This window comes from Mastomys coucha, unplaced genomic scaffold, assembly GCF_008632895.1.
Source record: "Mastomys coucha isolate ucsf_1 unplaced genomic scaffold, UCSF_Mcou_1 pScaffold22, whole genome shotgun sequence".
NCBI lineage: Eukaryota > Metazoa > Chordata > Mammalia > Rodentia > Muridae > Mastomys > Mastomys coucha.
In genome coordinates, this window is record NW_022196905.1 from 248,592,354 (window position 1) to 248,613,391 (window position 21,038).

Genomic DNA, 21,038 nt, shown 5'->3' on the forward strand with positions numbered 1-21,038 from the left:
TTTTAGCTATGGGCTATGAAAATGGCTGACTCTCAAGCCCTAATTTGCTGGAAAAAAAAAAAAGAGACAGCCATTACTGACTGTCTTTTTTTTTTTTTAATATTATTTTCTACTTGTGTGTGTGCCTGGGGTAGGGGTGCCTTCAGAGACTAGAAGATGTTAGATCTAGAGTTAAAGGTGGTTGTGAGCTGCCAGAGTGAGTGCTAGAATCGGAACTCCATACTCTGTAAGAGCACAAGCCCATTCTCTTGCACAGAATTTGTTCATCTATAATTGTACTTATCATACACTGATCATAAGCGCTCAGCTTATACTGACTACTTAACCATGGAGACATCTCCCCAGCTCCAACCGAAGTCTTAATGGGAAGTTTTTTGGAGGGCTTGCTTTTAGCATCTTTGAAAGAAATGCATGGAAGCTTATATTCACCTTCTGTTGCTAGGTTTCAAATTCTCATAAGCCTACTGGCTTAAAACAACACTCATTTGCTTCCTATTCCTAAGGGTCAAGAATCCGAGCCTGGCCTTGCTGCTTCCTTCTCATAGGATCACCGAGGGCTGGAATAAGTATGTTAGCTGAGCTGCATTTCTCTTGGGGTGGGAGGTGGGGAGAGTGTGGCTAGGGCAGCTTCTCCCTCTGACCAGTGGTGGAAGAAGGACCTGCAGAGGAAGGAGCCACAACTCCTGTTTCCTGGCAGACTTTTGCTTTGCAGTTGAATGGCTGACAGAACTCTCCTGTCTCGCTTGACCTCAGCTTGAACTGTTCTCAGCAATAGATTCTGGACCACGGTAGCTACCCCATCATGTGGCAATTCCTTAACGTCTCTCAGGCTCAACATTTCCATGGTAAGAAGTGTTCAGTCTCCTTAAGGCCTACTGAAGATGATCACCCCATCTGAAGGAGAACTGGTTTAGGACCTTAACCACATCTACAAAATCCTTTCCCAGGACCATCACCATCAGCGTTTGACTGAATAATAGGGAAGGTAACTGTGTCCCCCAGGAGATGGACATCTTAGGGTCCATCTTAGAATTCTTTCAACCACAACTCTCCACAAACACTCCTTTCTGGTAAAAATATTAAATCTTAAATTCTTTCTCAGAATCCATCTTTATTTTCCCAATGTCATAATCTACTTTTTTTCCCAGCAAAACATTATTAAGCCTGTACTTGTGAGGCCAGCTCAGATTTGAGTAAAGTAATAGTAGCAGTTGTGATTTATGATAAATTACTATGCAGTAACGCCAGCACACACACAGCTGTGGCTAACCATCACCCCCACCTCACCTGAGAGGCACAGTCAGAACACAAAACTAGTTCCTCTGATAAGCTAAGTGGATGATGTCTTAGTTACTTTTCTATTGCTATTTGATCAGCATAATACATGCGGTTCATAGAAAAATTGGTTTATTTGGCTTACAGTTCTGTAGGGTTAACAGTCCATGATAGCAGACTACAAGTTCACATCTTAAACCACAAACCAGAAGCAGAGAGAATCTTTTGAAACCTCAAAGCCTACTGTCAGTGATGTACTTCTTCCAGCGAGGTCACACCTCCTAATCGTCCCCAGATAGCCAACTGGGTAGGGACCAAGTGTTCAAATACTCAAGTCTTATGGAGTGGGGGATCTCATTCAAACCACCATAGGTGACATGCCCCAAGCCCAACACCTAGAGAGCAGCTAAGCAGAGGACTCAAGCCCACATCTGTTTTCCCTCAGAGCCTTCCTTCCTAACCTACCTTCATCCATTGTTGTCTTGCTGTACCGGGGTCTTTTGTTAACCTACTTTTCCCTTAGGCCCTCCCACAAATGCAAGGGCACCCTTGAAAGTCAAGCATCAGACCACACAGGCACATTAGACCAATCTGACTTAGCCTAAAGAACGGCCCAGGACCTTAGCAGCTGGCATTTTATTGTACCTTGTTTGTCCTTAGATTCTATGATGTATTTTGCTGTCTGGTTTTATGCCAGGCATTGATTAATAAGCTTCATCAAAAAGAAAACTCACTGATTCAGCCCTGGAAAGCAACTTCAGTCTTGTTCCCAGGGCATCCAATCCATGTCAGCAGGAATCGAATAGAGACGGCACACATCCATCGAAAACTGAAGTCCCCTGACCTGAAATAGCACTCCCACCAGCCACAGCCTCACCTCCTCGTGTATAGTATGGTCAGAGGAAGAATATAAATAGAGTGAGCAAAATGACTTTGACAGTACCCTCTCTGAGAGCTGCCACCATTTTTGATTCTTTTTTTTTTTTAATGGCAGTGATTTATGTCTGCATTGTAAGCTGAGTCTCATAGATGAACAAAATTATATGGAATGTTCTAAAGCCACAAATTAGGAAGAAAGGCCAGCAGAGTACAATCTTCTCACCCAGCACTGTCTTATCTTCTCCCCTGCTGCCTCTGTATATTTTCCTAATAACAGATGACTGTGAATTCTGGGCCCACAGTCCTCGGGTTTGAATTGCCAAGTCAGTCCCTCACTGGAGCCCTTTACCTTTCCAGACCTGAGATTTGAGAGGGTTGGAGCTGGTGGCATACTTGCATAGTGTCTGTGGTCTAAACTAACAAAGTAGTTTTGTCAGCCACACGCCACATCAGTCTCCCTTTGCTGGGGACCCAGACTTGGACTACATTTCCCAGCCTCCTCCTAGGTTAGGTGTGGCTGTGTGTGGGGGTTCTAGCTAGTGGAAGTGGACAGAAGTGATGTGCACTTACCTTCTTGGTGTGTGAATCCTAGCACCCAAGCCTACATCCTGCTGGCATTGATGTCTAGTGATTTGCTAATGGCCAGAGTGTCCGAATATGTCACAGTCGGCTCAGCTGAGGTGTGTGTGTGATGACCGTGTGGAAGAGAAGCCAGTCCCCACCTGTCCCAACTTGGAAACAAGCTGATATAGTGTGAGCCCACTGAGCCTCAGGGTCTGTTACAGCAGCTACCACTTCCTTATCTAAAAGTAGCTGTCCAGAATCTCAGAACTGGAAATGTAAAAATGCCAAGACAAGAGAAGGACTCCTTAACCCAGGATGAAAAATTCATTTCCATCTCTTGCTTTAACTGTGTAGGTCACGCTGAGATGATTGCATTCAAAGACTTCAACCTCCAGAAACAAAGACTTGGAGAAATGAAGCCACCTTGGTCCATTTTTAAATGGCTATAGAAGACTCCATTTGCTTTTATAGTTCTCTTGGAACTCACTTTGGTGCTATCTTTGTGATTTATGTCCTAAAGGATTGTTCTGTTTTCACTTTAGCACTGGCTTAAAAAAAAAAAAACCTTTGGGGCATAAATTAGCAAGGTATGTCAGAAAGTATTTCTTTGAACCCAAATATGAACATAATACTGTGACATTCCATCCCTGTAGCTCTTCCTATCAATAAAGATTCATCTACACTCCAGAAAGTTAAGTGTATAGGACTATATTTTTAATTATACGTGTGAAGGGAGTATAGAAGCACATGTATATGGAGAGCATGTAGGCCCATGATATCATCCTTCAAAAGCAAAGGATGTTATGTCTCCTGCTCTGTCACTCTCTGCTTTGTTTCCTTGGATCTCTCACTCAATCTGGAACTACACTGCTGAACAGTGAGCCCCGGAAATCCTATCGCCACCCATCCCACAGCTAGGGTCACACTCACATAGGAGTAACTGCACCCAGATTTTTCTTACATGGGTCCTGGGGATTTGAACTCAGGTCCTCATGCTTGTACAGCAAAGCTTTTACCCACTGAGCTATCTCCTCAGTCTAAGAGACGTAAAATGGCAAACAACTGTATCTGAATGCTGGAGATGCAGGGGCTGACAGATTCTAATACTCTTCTAAGGCAGAGTGAATGTGAGTAATGATGGTACAGAGAGATTTGGGGAAACAGATTGTGTCATGCAAGATTTAGCTACCCACCCAAGTGTCAAATATCCCTGTCCCTGTCCTAGCGTGTCTAGATCAATCCTTAATGTCTCATTGTTTTCCTCTACTTCCATGTCTCTAGAATGTTCCACATTCAGAAATTATGAGGAATGCTAAGACTTTTGACTTAGACTCAAACCTATGATTTCTATTAGTGCCAATGTTGAAGTAAAGTTTCCCAGGTACCAATCATTACTCACCATTCGTAAATATGAAAAAAAAATGTTTTTCTGGGATTCATTTAATTCATTTTACATTTTCATATGCAATTTACTTGTTTTCCATGTAGGCTTACAAAGCACAGGGAAATGTAACTAGCTTTCTGGTCTGTCTAACAGGATCTATCATCAATTTGAAATTGGAAAGTGAGTGTGTGGGTTTAAATATTATGTTTTTCTTGTCCAAGTACCATGAGTTGGTTCCTAAGAGAGTACTGGTGGTTCCCACTGACCAGACCCAGCCTCCCAATCTGCATTGGGACTAGGCTGGATTTGGGATGTCATCCTCTGAGACATCAACTGATGGCTGACACTCAACTTTTGCTCATAATCTGTACTTTTTCTCATTTGCAACAACCATTAGCACAACCCTATTCTAAACCCTCCACAAGTTTGTCAGGACGTTTCTACTGGTGGGTACCATTGTATGTGAGTCTCATACAGTTGCACATGCCTTTACCTTCCTCATTTTTATTAGAAATATACCCTGGAAATTAAATGGAAGGATAGGTTTATTGTTTTTTAGATTTATCTATTTTTTAAAAAATTTTATATGTAGGAGTGTTTTGCCTACATGTATGTATGTGTGCCAGTCTGTGTGTCTAGAGCCCATAGAGGTCAGAAAAGGGCTTCAGATCCCTGGAAACAGAGTTACACATGGTTGTGAGCTTCCATGTAGGTGCTGGGAATCAAACCTGGGTCCTCAGAGAGCTCAATATGTGCTATTAACCACGTCACCATCTCTCTAGTCCAACAGAGGATGACTTTAGACTGGAATAGTCTCCAAAGCTAGTGAACACAGAGAGTGAATTTTACAGTCGCTTTTAAATACATTGTTTTCCTCCCTATGCTTGATTTTTGTTTTGGGGCCTTCTTCTGAGCCAATGACTTGGAGAAGTCGAGGAAGCCAGGGAAGGTTTTCAAGCAACTGATCACATTCTTATCTAGTGACAGGGAGAGTTTGCCTCATTATTCTGGAAGCTTATAAATCATTCCTCTGGCTTTTCTTTTTATAGCCTTTTCTCAATGCTAGTAATAACTAAATATTTTTGCATAAGTAATAACTTCCCTGAAATAGAATCAGAGTTAAATGAAAGGCAGTAGCTACCAAAATAGGGAGAAGATGCTTTTTATTAATTTTGAAATAATTGCCTATAGATACAATTAGAGAGAGTAGGTTAGGCTTTTTTAATGAATAGTAATATAGTTAGGAACACACTAGTTGTTAATCAGGTCTAATTTCACACTTAGGGGAATAATACATTTGTCAAAGTCAGAGGATTCGAACCTGTCCTCCTCTGGAGCAGCACCAGAGATTTTCTTGAGATTTTCTCAGGCACTTTCTCTCCAGCCTCCTCCTGACTTGCATTTTTGTTGTTTACCTGGCTTCTCTGAAAGTCACATCTGCTCCTGGGGTTGGGGAACAGGGAGCATACTTTGGGTGTTTTTGTATTTCCCACAGTAACTGAACATCAGGTCTGTTGGATATATATGTGCTGCACTTGGTAAAAAGTCTCAAAGCCATTGTGCTCACCTGATTTACAGGTGACCGGAGGAGCAGCTGACCAGTTGGATATCAGAATCATTATTTTAGCAGTTCTCCCAAAGGCTTAAAATCTTACAAACATAAATATCAACTATTAAGACTTAATTTTGAAATTCAAGTAAAGAATGTCATAGGTTTGTTTAACTGCACATTACACTCAGCTGAAGAGAGAATTAGTGAACTGGATGAAAACTGAGCAGAAATCATTCAAAACAAGTCAGGGAATAAAAGTAAAATATATATATATAATTAAGAGGCTAGCTACAAAGTGGCATATCAGTTAGCTAAGCCTCTCTGTGGCAAAACAACAAAGATAAACAACTTAAATGGAGAAAGGCTTACCTTTGGCTCCTGGTTTCTGGGATTTCTAATCTATGACTATTTGCACCTTGTCCCTGTGATGTTAGCACATGGTGACACAGACCCTCTCTCACTTTATGACAGTCAGGAGGCAGAGTTCAGTGGAGAGATGTTTAGGTCCCAGGATCACCTTCAAGGAAGCCCTAGTGACCTCACTTCCTCTGACTTGGCCCCACATCTGACCTCACTTCCTCTAACTTGGCCCCACCTCTGAAAGTTTCTGCTGCATCCCAAGGGCACCAACAACCCTATAGCAAGTCTCCATGAACCCCCAGGGGACACTCTAGGCCCAGCTATAACTGAGAGGTAATTAAGAAGTTCAAATGGTAAGAGGTGAAGGATGAGGCAGAAATAGTACTTAGACACATATTGATAATTGTCCAAAAATAAAAAAAAAAATCAAACCAAGTACTCTGGAAAGAGATCAAATTCCAAGCAGAATGCACTACAGGCTCTCAAAGTAGAGGGCAAGTTCTGAAAGTAAGATATAGATTACCAGCAGCAGCAGAAATTGCATTTTAATTACTGTTTACAGCACGAGTCATTTTTTTTTGTCTTATAATTGACATCTTGACCTCACTTTGACATCTGAGGTTTTCACCTAAAGCTGGGATGAAGGATGTGAAGGCCCAGTAAGTACAAGTGGTGCATTCCATTTACCCCACATAACTCCAGGGAAGGGAACAAAAATAATGTATAGTGAGTCAAAAATGAGACATGCCTCCACCTAATACAAGGAAGAAATATCGAATAATTTGAGCTCTGAGAACCAGAAATAAATAAATTACCCTACATAAGAGTGAATCCACTAATTTCAAAGAGTCTGAATAAAAGACTGATAGATGCAGGCACCGATTTTTAGTTTACTTTTTGAGACAGGATCTTGTTTGTTTGTTTGTTTGTTTGTTTGTTTGTTTGTTTTTATTATATATTTTCTTTATTTACATTTCAAGTGATAACTCCTTTCCCAGTTTCCCCTCCAAAAAAACAAAAAAAGAAAAAAAAAAAAGAAAAACAAAAAGCCCTGTTCCCTCCCCCCTCCCCTTGCTCACCAACCCACCTTCTCCCACTTCCTGGCCCTGGCATTTCCCTACACTGGGGCATAGAACCTTCACAGGACCAAGGGCCTCTCCTCCCTTTGATTATACATCCTCTGCTACACATATGCTGCTGGGGCCATGAACCCCCCCCCCCCATGTGTACTCTTTGGTTGGAGTTTTAGTCCTTGGGAGCTCTGAGGGTACTAGTTAGTTCATATTGTTGTTCGTGCTAAGGGGCTGTAAACCCTTCAGCTCCTTGGGTCCTTTCTCTAGCTCCTTCATTGGGGACCCTGTGCTCAGTCCAATGGATGATTGTGAGCCTCTACTTCTGTATTAGTCAGGCACTGGCAGAGCCTCTCAAGAGACAGCTATATCAGGCTCCTGTCAGCCATCACTTGCTGGCATCCACAATAGTGTCTGGGTTTGATGACTGAATATGGGAAGGATTCCCAGGTGGAGCAGTCTCTAGATTGTCCTTCCTTCAGTCTCTACTCCATACTTTGACTCTGAAACTCCTTCCATGGGTATTTTGTTCCCCCTTCTAAGAAGGAATGAAGTATCCACACTTTGGTCTTTCTTCTTCTTGAGTTTCTTGTGGTTTGTGGGTTGTATTTTGCGTATTCTGAGCTTCTGGGCTAATATCCACTTAGAGAGTGCATACCCTGTGTGTTCTTTTGTGATTGGGTTACCTCACTCAGGATGATATTTTCCAGATCCATCCGTTTTCCTAAGAATTTCATAAATTCATTGTTTTTAATAGTTGAGTAGTACTCCATTGTGTACATGTACCACAATTTCTGTATCCATTCATCTGTTGAGAGACATCTGGGTTGTTTCCTGTTTCTGGCTCTTATAAATAAGGCTGCTGTGAACATGGTGGAGCATGTGTCCTTATTACATGTTGGAGCATCTTCTGGATATATGCCCAGGAGTGGTATAGCTGTGTCCTCTGGTAGTACTATGTCCAATTTCCTAAGGAACTGCCAGACTGATTTCCAGAGTGTTTGTACCAGCTTGCAATCCCACCAGCAATGAAGGAGTGTTCCTCTTTCCCCCCAACCTTGCCAGCATCTGCTGTCACCTGAGTTTTTGATCTTAGCCATTCTGACTGGTGTGAGGTAGAATCTCAGGGTTGTTCTGATTTGCATCACCATCCTTGACCTTAAGCTGTACTTCAGAGCAATTGTGATTAAAAACTGCATGGTACTGGTACAGTGACAGGCAGGTGGATCAATGGAATAGAACTGAAGACCCAGAAAGGAACCCATACACCTATGGTCACTTGATCTTTGACAAAGGAGCTAAAACCATCCAGTGGAAAAAAAGACAGCATTTTCAACAAATGGTGCTGGCTCAACTGGTGGTTAGCATGTAGAAGAATGCAAATTGATCCATTCCTATCTCCTTGTACAAAGCTCAAGTCCAAGTGGATCAAGGACCTCCACATAAAACCAGATATACTGAAACTAATAGAAAAGAAAGTGGGAAAGAGCCTCAAGCACATGGACACAGGGGAAATTTTCCTGAACAGAACACCAATAGCTTATGCTCTAAGTTCAAGAATCAACAAATGGGACCTCATAAAATTACAAAGCTTCTTAAGGCAAAGTACACTGTTAATAGGACAAAATTAACCAACAGATTGGGAAAAGATCTTTACCAATCCTATATCTGATAAAGGACTAATATTCAATATATACAAAGAACTCAAGAAGTTAGATTCCAGAGAACCAAATAACCCTATTTAAAAATGGGGTACAGAGCTAAACAGAGACAGTATCTTGTTATTCAGTTTAAGCCAGCCCTGAACTCTGGCTCCCCCTGCCTCCTGCCTCCACCTTCCATGTGCTAAGAGTATAGGTATGCAACACCATAGCTGGCTTCATTTGTCAAATATTGATGAAGTGCCTGCTGCATATACTGTATTGTTCATGTAGTAAAGCTATTACTATATCCTACTATAGATACTTAAGATATGTTTGTTTTTAAAAAAAAAAGGCTAAACACACAAACCAATGGCAAGTCCCCTCCTATATATAGATTATATTCCACTGCAGAGGGGAGACAATGAGTATAATAAGTAAAGCATGTACTATGAGAAGACATGAAGTGATGAGGAGAAAAATCTAGAGCAAGATGAAAGTGGCCAGGGATGCTAAGGCAGGTTAGCCATTTCCATGCCATAGTCAGAAGAGGTTTGCTCGGAGTCACTCCCAACTCTGAGTTGGCCTTGTAATAAATTTCAAAACTAAGCTTAGAATTTTAGCTAATGAAATTCTTTTTTAATATGAATACTTTATTTATTTATTTCATGAAATTCTTTTAATTCCGATAAAAACACAGTAAAAGCCGAGGTTCCTGTCATGTTTATTTTAAAAAGCCACTCAACCCCACTCAGATTCTACAAACTTCTCCTCAGAGAAACATTTCTTTGAAAATTCCAGAAGGAATGCTGGCCCTCCCGTTGGCATCTCAGAATCATGAGGTTAGAGTAGATAATTAGTTAAAAAAAAAAAAAAGTCAGAGACCTGAGATTTCATCATGGGGACAAGACACAGTGACTCTTCATGGAGCATTCCAAAGCCAAAGGGCGGCCTGGCCCTTCAGACTCGGGCTGCTATTTGAAAGGGGGAGTTAGCAAACATCCAGCTTCCTTGGTTCTTAAAAGAAAAAAATTAAAATAAAATGATGTTTGCCTCTAATGTTGAGTTCTGCAGTACAGGCCATTTGAAGCAGAGGATTTTGACATACACAAGACCCAGTTAACTTGTAGTCTTCTGTTACAGGCAAACAAAAAATCCCTTTGGACTGTTAAACCCAGTGAGGGCGCAGTTCCTGCAGAAGATGACATTCTACTGACGCTGACTGCCAACCTGGATGATATAGTGACGTTCAAAGACACGGTCATCCTGGAGATCAAGCACAGTAACACCTATCGGATCCCCATCCAGGCCACGGGGATTGGTTCTACCATTGTTTCTGACAAACCGTTTGCTCCAGAACTCAACTTGGGATCACATTTTAGGTAGGGAAATACCATGGGGCAATTGTATAGATAATTACATGTCTCACAGTCTTAATTAAATAGAACTAAGCCCCCTCCATCCCTCTCCTAGCCCACCTCACTCTTTCCTTCCTTGGTGAATGTACTGGATATAGGAAGACGTTTCCTAGTCACAGCTTGGTTACATTGGTGACAAGAAGACATTCCACACTGTCATCCTGTGCTCTAGTTCCCTTTCTGTTACTGTAGTAAAACAGCTTAGGGGAGGGTTTATTTCTTCTTGGCACTTCCCTGTCACTGTACTTCATTTAAGAAAAGTCAGAACTCAAGTCAGAACATGGAGAAATGCTGCTTGCTGGCTCATGCTCAAGACTCTTACTTAACCAATTTCCTTAAACGTCTCAAGAATACCTTGCTCAGGGAATAGTAACACCCACAGTGGGCTGGACCTCTGACATCCATTACTAATCAAGAGCAGATCCCTAGACACATGCCTGCAGACCAACATGATAAAAGCTGTTATTCGAGCCTTTTCAACTTGGGCCCGGCAGAATGGCTCCCACAAAGACTGGTGGTGAGAAGAAGGAGGGCCATTCTGCCATCAAGGTGGTGACCCAAGAATATACCATCAACATTCACAAGTGCATCCATGGAGTGGGCTTCAAGAAGCGTACTCCTTGGGCACTCAAAGAAATTCAGAAATTTGCCATGAAGAAAATGAGACTCCAGATGTGCACATTGACACCAGGCTCAATAAAGCCATCTGGGCCAAGGAATAAGGAATGTTCCATATCGCATCTGAGTACATTTGTCCAGAAAACGTAATGAGGATGAGGATTCACCAAACAAGCTCTACACATTGATAACTTACATGCCTGTTACCACATTCAAAAGTCTACAGACAGTCCATGTGGATAAGAACTAACCTGCTGAATGTCAAATAAAGTTGCAGAACTGCCAGGAAAAAAAAAGCTATTATTTGAGACTCTGCTTTTTTGTTGTCATTGTTTTGGTTTGTTTTTTGGTTTTCTTGGTTTTGGTTGGTTGGTTGGTTAGTTTGGTTTGGTTTGTCTTTTTGCTTTTTGTTTGTCCTAAGATCCTAGGCTGTGTAGAGTTGCTAGTTGATGCTGGGTGACATTTTCCAAGTAGTGACTACTTTATATTAGACTCAGAGTTTCTACATCATCTTCCCCCTCTGGTTTCAACACACTGCTCATCCCTCTCCACAAATGGAGAAAATACAGACTCAGCTTAATGTAACCTTAGAGTCTACCTAGAAAGGTAAGTCTTTGTAAAAGTAGCAGGCATTGCAGAGCCAGCCATTTCAGACATTGTATTTCTTCTATTTGTGTCCCCATCATAGCACCAATGATCCCCTGACCACGCAGGAAAAGCTATAGGGTCTGACTATTTCAGTAAGAAGCAGTGCAGGAGATAACAATCCTCCCCCCCTCCCCCGCTTTGAGCGGTACAATTGAGCATGTCTGTAAAACACCTGATGTTTGGCTGCAATGGGTGGAGATTATGTGTGAGGATTCATTCCTGGTTCCACAAGGGCATTACATAGTCATCAGTAGTTGACTCCCAGGGTTTGGCTGCTTTGTGGCTCTCAACTGCTGTTGAGAACACACCGATGGTGCCCTTCTGGCCTTCCGATGCACCAGTCCTGAACCCAACTTACAGGCATTATGTTCTGAGATGTCCCTCCCACAGCCCCGTCTACCCCTCCCTTCCTCTGCTTTAGCTATCAAACGTGGCTCTTAATTGAAAAATTCAACAGGCAAGAGCACCGTAAGTAACATTCCAGAGAGTTGAACTGTATGTTTTTTGCACATGTCCAGTTGTATGTTTTTCGAGTTGGGTAAATATCAAAAGTTTCCTTTCTACTTTATCTCTTAGACACAAGGAAAGGCATTTGTCATTGTGTGCTAATGTTTCTACTTAAATTTCTTATGTGCACACAAATCTAACTATAGAAAACAATATTCTCCACACAATGTCTAATTGCTTGGGATTCTTCTGAATCTGTAAGTACCATCAAATTTCCCCTACCCAAAGGTTATGCCAACCTTTGCCTGGAAATTTGAGGGCTAGCTAACAGTTTTTATGAATATATAAGCAAAATATACTTGTTAGTTATTCATTCCCCCTCTATCTAAACCCTGGTATTCACCTTTTTAACATATAACCATGATGCCAACAATAACCAAAAGAATCAACAAAAGCCTTGACAGGTACACCATCGCCCATTACCTGTTTCTATGAAGAAGGTTCTATTGGCTTGCAGCCAGTTTGTCTCTGGCTAATTTCACACTAAGAAGAGTGTATAGAGGCAGGTAATTATGCCTGAGATCATATGGCCCAAAGATCTAACATGATATCCTTCAGCCCTTTACAGAGGAAGTTGGCCAAACCCTGTTCTAAAGGAATGCCCATATGCCACCCCTTCCTGGTCACATTTTGGGGCAAATCTCATAGATATTTGGAGGTTTTTCTCCTATCCTGATATGGAAGTCAATATGGTTCTGGTGAATAGGTTTCTGTGATTATTAAAATCATACTGTAAATAAGCAACAAAGGCCAAACTAGTTTATTAGTACTATATATATTTATTTATTCTTCCCAAAACTTACCATAGGTCAAAAAATTAAAGACTATTAATTTGGGTAAAGACTATTCTGTTGACTCTGCCCTGTGAACACAAATATTTAGAGACCAGAGTTTTTACCTGGCAACTAAAATTACTTCTCCTGATTATTTATTTGATGTTCTATGTTACTTGTGAGCTATATCATTTCCTGAAGTCAAGCAAAGGGGATGAAATCTCAAAGCCTAATAAAATCTTAAAAGAAAAATAAACAGTTGAAGATAACGCGGGGTATTTGTTTCATTGTTACTGCTGTTGTTGTTGCTGTTTGTCAGGGAGGACCTCACTGTGTAACCCTGGTTGACCTAAAACTCCCTATGTAGGCCAGGTTAACCTTGAATTTATGGTGATCTCCTACCTCAGCCTTGCAAATGCTGATATTACAGGCATGCAGTACCTTGCCTGTTAGAAGAATATTTTGATTAAGTCTTATAAATTGGATGGACACACACACACACCACTTTAACTTCTTTCATTATAACTTAGAAATCCCAGCTCCTTTATAAAGAGCTAGGCAAATAAGGTCTTTAATAAGTACCCATGAAATAGAGAATGAGTAAATTATTGAATGAAATAGTTGCAACTTGAAAGCATAAAGACACGAGGGAAAAATAAAGTTGTTGAAACATGTCTAGCCTAGTTGGTGTTCTGGTCTACTTCAGTCGGGCCCCTCTGTCCTGCCAAGGCTTAATAGGGGTATGTCAATCACATTGAACTTCAAAGTAAATGCACCATCACCAGACATATCTCAATCAGGACAAATGTAGTCAACATGTCTCAAAAGTAGATTTCTCCTCCAGCTGTTGTGCTTTCCTTTCCTTACCTCAGAACCATTTCTCATTAAGGAGAGTGCTAATGCTGTCTGTGTATCATAGAGTGGGCTCTACCTGCTGGGGGAGACAAAGGTTTGGTGGGCCACATTCCTGTGGCCCTTACCTAGGAGTAGTAAATCTGGGATTAGGAACTCTTGAATCACACTACAAGTTCTTAGTAATCTTGTGACCTAGACTCCCTGAATGGTTGTCTTTGCTTTGTTTTAAAGGAATGTCTTCTTTGGGTGCTCATTCTATAAGTATTTCCAACAGAATAGATCTAAAGGGCGTAGAGTCAAACCCAACAGGCACTCAGCACCTGCCTTCCTTTCCAGCCTGGACACCCACTATTACCGCTTCAAGCTGACCAACAAAGGACGCCGGGTCCAGCAACTGTTCTGGATGAATGACGACTTCCGCCCCAAGGAAAAGCAGAGTAAGAAGGAACTGGTGAAAAAGGGCTCTACTGGTAGCCGCCGCCAGTCCAAGGCCTCCCAGGAACCCACAGATGACGGGAACCCCGTGTTTCAACTTTACCCTGTCAGGATGGAGTTGTACCCAGGGCAGACGGTTGATGTGATACTTGAAGGCTATTCCGCCACACCCAAGGTAAGAGGAAAGCGTGTTTGAAAGCTGGGTTTCTCCAAAATAAGTCCTTGCTGTACCCTATCTATTTCTTAGAAAGGTCCCTTGGTAGTCAAAGGATGACAAGGGATGTTCCTCAAGGGCTACACACAGCACGAGGTTACCATGGCAGCATTCATTGCTTTCAAGGTTCAGCTCTGCACAGTTTTTCCTTTGTTTCTATAGCTACCATAACCCCAGCCTTAAAGGACCATCAGAAGCACATTACAGCAGTCAATACTAAGCAGCCAGCTAAGCCCTGGTAGAAAAATGCCCAGTTTTCATTTCAAGCAAATTTTATTAACTCTTAGCAGTCTTTTTTGTTTCCTCTCTGCAAATAGCACACTTTTATAGATGTTCTGGCTGCACGTCCCTGATTTCCTTTCTTTTCTTTTCTTTCTTTGTTTTTTGTTTGTTTGGTTGGTTTGGTTTGGTTTGGTTTGGTTTTTGTTTTTTGTTTTGCAACTATGCCTAACTAATTGACACCCCCATTTAAAAACATTGTTTGGGGTGATTGAGGAGATGGCTTGTTAGTTAAAAAGCCCTGGCTTCTCTTACAGAGGATCTGTCTTCAGTTCCCAACACCCATGTGGCAGCTCATAATCAGCTATGGAATTCCATTTCCAGAAAATCTGATGCCCTCTTTTGGCTTCTTCAAGCACCGGGCACATACATCATACACATACACACATGCAGGCAAAGCATTCATAGACATACAATTTTGTGTAGATGAAATAGCCATGTTACTCTCCAGCAATGGGTCTTCTACTTTGTATATGTCAGTTCCACACATTCAACTAAAACCCATAAGCATATTGGCACTATGTATCTCTTTATTATAGTCCCTTGTAGCTTTTGGAAACCATCAAATATCTTTTAAAAAAATTGAAATCATGCAGGAGTTTTTCCCATCCTAGAAACATAGACTCTCCAGGTGAGATATGATATTTCCTTAAGCCCCTCCTTAGGAGGCTTATGGGAAGACACTAAATTTTCTCTTTATAATAAGAAGCAATAAGGAATTATCTTCTGGCCGGGCACACACCTTTACTCCCAGCACTTGGGAGGCAGAGGCAGACAGATTTCTGGGTTCGAGGCCAGCCTGGTCTGCAGAGTAAGATTCAGAACAGCCAGGGCTACACAGAGAAACCCTGTCTTGGAAAAGAAAAAAGAAAAGAAAAGAAAGAAAGAAAGAAAGAAAGAAAGAAAGAAAGAAAGAAAGAAAGAAAGAAAGAAAGAAATTATCTTCTGGAGATAATGTGAGCCAGATGGTCTATTGGTCAGCTTCTTGGGGTCACAGATTCCACCTCATTTCCTTTATATTATTTCTTCACAAAGTATTTTCAAGTAGAACACATCTTCTTGGCATAAAGGGAACTGAGGTAGAAGGAACCTCTCACTAGGCAGTCTTATACACTATGTCCCTTTTCTCATTATTTTGACCGAGAGTGTACCATGAGATAAACACTTGTGGGCACTACAGATGTAAGAATGAATATAACACATGCCCTAATCTTAAGAAACAGTCTGTAGTAGAAACATATTTCTAATGTAGTTACCAAGAGTAAGCATGACTTTAAGAGACTTTAAATCTGGCCCATCAGGGAACTAAATCCACCTGGAGCTTCAGTGAAAAGAGTCCCGAGATGAGCTTGCAAATACTGAAATGTTGAGTTCATTAACAGCTCCATCCCAAGGGCTCATCAGTCCAATCTGTTTATGGCATAGATTTACTCTTTGGTCCTTTCTGTGTTAGAAAGCTCTGGCCATCTTGGACCCAAAGACATATTATATTGTTAAGTCATTAAGTTTGCTGAAGGATGGTTGTTTCAAAACTGCTGGTATGTGTTGTGCACAGAAAGTCAAAGAGAAGCTGGTGTGCCAGGCCATCGTCGGATCCCAGAGGGGAAAAAGCTTGTTGATGTCTGTGAACATCATCTGCGAGTTTATAGCCCCACTTATCCAGCTCTCCACCAGGCAGCTCATCTATCGACTGGAAAAGGTCAGCGGGACTGGATTGGGGAGGGCTGAGTGTTCTAGCCAGAGCCAATATGTTCATGCTTCCATTTTAGAAGCTTAATTAACTGGCATCCTGTTAACACCCGTCACCAAGACCGTGTTGTTTTTCTTCTCAAGCTTCAGAGGCCAGTACACACTTAACTGAAAATTCCAGATATAAACCTATAATTCTCTGAAATGGAAATCCCACTTCCATCCTTTCTGGTATATAAGACCAAAGGGAAGGGGTATATCGGTGCAGAATATGCATGAAAGTACGCAGAGGCTCCATCATTTTGCTTTAGGTAGAGTAAACATCACTGCAGAGAAAGGGTTGGAATAGAACCAGCAACAATTATAATAATTGGTAATAATGACTACCCCCTGCTGATGACTATTGCTAGGCATCCATGCTCAATTACCTACATCTTTCCAGGTGTCCTTCACAAAAATCCCACCATGATAGGCTCCATTACCGTTCTTGTGACACACATAAGGAAGCTGACACAGCCCCTAAGATTGCCATAGGGCTTGTTGTGACCAACAAGTAGATTGTCTGTCCTAAGCTGAAGGCTGCCCTGGCATTGAAAATCTGGTGAACTAGACAGACACAGTCAAAGCTGAGAGACTGGCTGAGGTGTCTGGTCTTAATCGCAGCATGTAACCTGGGTTCATGGGCAGCTCAGGAGGCATGGCCTTGGTTGTACATGTGCTCCTTCAGAGTTTATTTCCTTGAGCAAGTGACCCAAGGCACTTGAAATTGAAGTAAAGGTAGAAGCGAGTCCGACAATAAGGGGAGAGGAAAGAACTCCAGTCTGAGGCCTTCCGTTGGGAACAAGGCCTAGGGGCATGTAGAATTGAAAAGGTGACCTCAGACAGAGAACCTGCCAGGAACGTCCAAAGTGATCCTGGAAAGAGGTTATACCAAGGATGATGGACGTCTCTTGGAAATGGGGCCGAGGCCAGATATGTTAGGCACACCTGCTAGACCTGTTCTGGACTTCAGGGTTCATTCTAGGAAGCTGTTAAAGGGCTTCAAACGAGAAGACAAATGTCGTCACTTTTACCCATTAGAATAAATCATCAGAATGTTGGATGCTCAGCAGAACACTTATTTATTCAGACTCCTCACGTGCCAGACACTGTCTGATGCTAGCAATACAGCTGTGAGGATAGCTTTTCCCTGGCGAAGCTCATAGCCCACTGGGAAGAGCAAGCATTAACTCAGTCATTGTCCCACGATCTCTTGCTGCCTTAGGAAACTATGTGTGTGGCTGTGCCTTACCCATCACAGGGAGGTCAGCTGGGCTGCTTTCTCATCACGTCAAAGTTTGCAGGAGGTCACTTAAGACCACTTACTGTAGTAGTACATTCCATCATATGTGGTTCAATACATGTGTTGAACACCCCATGGACAAGGTGCTACATTAGGATATGAATAAAGGAATGTTACAAAGTCCAGGGGCTCAGGGAGACGTACAAGTTCAATTCAAACCAAAGTTTTGAATGCCTATCACGTACTAGGCATTTGGCTTTGCCAGCTTGCAGGCCACGTGGGTGTTAAGTGAGGGTTTGAGTGGCAGCAGAGCTAGCTGCGAGGCCCACAAACCCCACAACACACTGAACATGGCCAGGCTGTGAGAGTTCCTGGGAACTCACTACTGCCTCCCTTTATTGTAATCAGAAAACATGTTTAGCTATCGGCAAATAGCTTTCCTGAATTTTGTGGCCTCATATTTTCCCTGGAAACAATTATTTAGAGGAATTCAGCAAGGATTTATTGAAAGCTGTTCTGTGCAAGACATTACATGTTAAATATGCAGCCTAGTTTCTTACTCAATTTTTCTAAGCCCGTAAATACTCATAGCATATGCAGTGCATGCTCTCCTTCATCTCTGTGTCCTCCTGCCTTGTAGCAGAAGCAGGCTAACATAGTCTTGCTTCAGTATCTCTTGTTGGGGTTTATCATTACATTAAAACATGCAAGATTTTGAATGTGGTAATAACTTCTCACTGGATTAAAAAATGGGCTGAGGGCCAATGAGGTGGTTCCACAGGCAAAGGTGCTTACTACCAAGCCTGATGATTTACATTCGATCCCTTCGGGACCCACAAGGTAGAAGGACATAACCAACTCCTACAGGGTGTTCTCCGCTTTCCCTGCTGTTTGTTTCTGCCCATCTTTCTTTCTCCCTAAATTTCAGAAGCTTGAATTCTCCTCTGTCATGATTATTATCACTTATCCCCTGCCCACCATTAGAATTTATCAGTAATGATGAAGAAATACAACATGCACAAGAGGGTTGGGTACTCAGATTGAATTGTCCAGCATGCAAGCATTCTGACTGCATTGCTTTTGGCCCAGGGCAGTGTGTCCAATGTGGTACATTAGAATATAAAGATATCAACCCTGCCTGTAGAAAAGGTTTCTCTCTTTCTTTCCACTCCATCAGCTCTATGCCATTTGTATCGTTCATACACCATAGACACGAAGCAGCATCTCTGTGGGATTGAAAATGCCAGCTGAAACTTTTGGTCTCCTTGCTTCACGAAGTTCCAGCAGCAGATTCTGTCTACTGCTATCTGGGGAGACAAACAGCCCAGAGAGAAGGGGTCATTTTAATATAGATTGGCTTCTCTGGACTTCAGTTTCTTCTCATCACTAACCTCCAAATGGCCTCATGCCAAAACCAACCAAGTGTGGCTTCTTCACTTCAGAGCCATCTGCAGTGACACAGCAACCCTCAGGGAAGGTCACTACATGGACAGTTCTCTGTGAAGCCTGCTATTCAGTGGGTCTGAATGTGCTGCTTCCCCCTCCAGGAACTGGGACTATGAAGGGAGTCAGTACCTGTGCTCATTCTTAGAGGAAGAGAACCAAAGGCTAGCATCATGTGACGAATCCCAGACCAGGCTTCTAACATAACCTTGGCAGTACATGAGCGCTGGTGGAGTATTACCAAAGCAGAAGCTTGAGCCCAAAGATACTAAGGCGTCCAACTCCCTCAGGGCCCGGGAAACACAAGAACCATAGTGGGAGGACATAGTGGAAGAACAGCTGAAAGATGCAGTCAGATCAAAATATGAAAGTGGGATTAGGGACAATCAAACCAGAGTGAGGAGAAAATGCAAGTCAAAATATGGAAACTTTTTAAGGGTTATTATTATTCCCCCAAAATGATCAGACTTCTTAGAGACTACAGATTGAGGCTTCTGACCACCTCCTTCTGATGATGCTAAAGGACTCCCTTCTCAGCCCCCATCATCAGAATGTGGAAACCCCATTCTGAGCCAAACTATCATACTCAGGATCCAGCCCAGTCCTTTCTCTATTGAATAATGCAGTCCAGCAGGTCTCGCAGAGCTAGACAGCTTCATCACCTCTTCCTCAATTAAAGAAAATTTACAGGGAAAATGTATGAGTATTTGCCAATAAAACAAGATAAGCATGTATGCAAAGTGGATGTTTTAAGCATAAGGGGGGAAATGTTGTAAAAGCAAAATGTTTTATTTGTTATATCAATTCCTCATGTCTTTCATAAGATATCAGATTTATTAGACTTTGTTCCATGGTGGTGTATCAATGTGGTTAGTGACAGTTAGATCTAGTGGCTGGGTTTCTGTAGGATTTCATGGGTTTATTTTGTTTTAAATTAAGCAACAAGAGCCTCTCAGAAATCTCTTGTTTTCTGGGTTATATAAGCTCTTGTTTCAGAATCCTAACATGCCTCCTTCTGCTCCATTTCTGTAAACCTCTACCCAGGGAAATAAACGTGTCAGCGAAGTTGGGGCAGGGTGTGTGTGTGTGTGTGTGTGTGTGTGTGTGTGTGTGTGTGTGTATGTGCATGTGTGTGTGTATGTGTGTATGTGTGTGTGTGTATGTGCGTGTGTGTGTGTGTGTATGTGCGTGTGTGTGTGTGTGTGTGTGTATGTGCGTGTGTGTGTGTATGTGTGTGTGTGTATGTGTGTGTGTGTATGTGCGTGTGTGTGTGTATGTGCGTGTGTATGTGTGTGCGTGTGTATGTGTGTGTGTGTGTATGTGCATGTGTGTGTGTATGTGTGTATGTGTGTGTATGTGCGTGTGTGTGTGTGTGTGTGTATGTGCGTGTGTGTGTATGTGTGTGTGTATGTGTGTGTGTGTGTATGTGCGTGTGTGTGTGTATGTGCGTGTGTATGTGTGTGTGTGTGTATGTGTGTGTATGTGTGTGCGTGTGTATGTGTGTGTGTGTGTATGTGTGTATGTGCGTGTGTGTGTTGAGGGTTTTGTTCCAAACTGAAGAGACTTGTTACTTGTGGCTCACTATCCTTACTGTTCCTCCTTTTTCCTTTTCCTCTTATCCAGAAGCCTAACACTAACCTGGAGTCTGATTACCAACCCTTGGTGATAAAGAACGTCACCACCCTGCCTGTGAGCATGCTGCTTTCCACAACCGGACCCTTCTTCATATGTGAGACTGACAAGTCCCTACTGCCTGCAACTCCTAAGGTAACTTGGCAGGGAACTTATATGAAAAGAAGGAGAATAAAAATATGTTGCCTAATTTCAGTCCAGAAAAGAAAATACAAAATGACTCAGGAAACCAATAGGAAAAAATACAGATAATTACAAATAGTAATATTTGTAATTATACAATACATTATTATAAGTATCAGTCAGTGGGAAGACTCATGCATGGTATGAGACCTTTCAGCCCAGTAGGATAGCCCATTATCTCCTGCCCATCATAATGAAGGTAATTTATACAAGGCAATGAATGACTTCCTAGTAGGGAAATCCAGTCAAAGCCCCTTACATGAGGAACTAGTCAAGTCCAGTCTCCCAGTGAATGATCCCATCTCTGAATACTAACAAACTTGATCCAAGCTAAAAAA

The 21,038-nt window shown here is 42.0% G+C and overlaps 1 protein-coding gene and 1 pseudogene across 5 annotated transcripts in view; both read left to right on the forward strand.

Annotated features, from left to right (window-relative positions):
• The window catches only part of Hydin (HYDIN axonemal central pair apparatus protein), a 421,354-nt gene that overhangs the window by 223,118 nt on the left and 177,198 nt on the right, over window positions 1–21,038 (forward strand). For all 5 annotated transcript variants that reach the window (XM_031341421.1, XM_031341424.1, XM_031341423.1 and 2 more), the window contains exons 19-22: window positions 9,868–10,106; window positions 13,880–14,153; window positions 16,027–16,170; window positions 20,509–20,652. In XM_031341421.1, the coding sequence (XP_031197281.1) occupies window positions 9,868–10,106; window positions 13,880–14,153; window positions 16,027–16,170; window positions 20,509–20,652 (801 nt within the window). The remainder of the gene's footprint in view (window positions 1–9,867; window positions 10,107–13,879; window positions 14,154–16,026; window positions 16,171–20,508; window positions 20,653–21,038) is intronic.
• Window positions 10,128–11,050, forward strand: LOC116070171 (annotated as a pseudogene).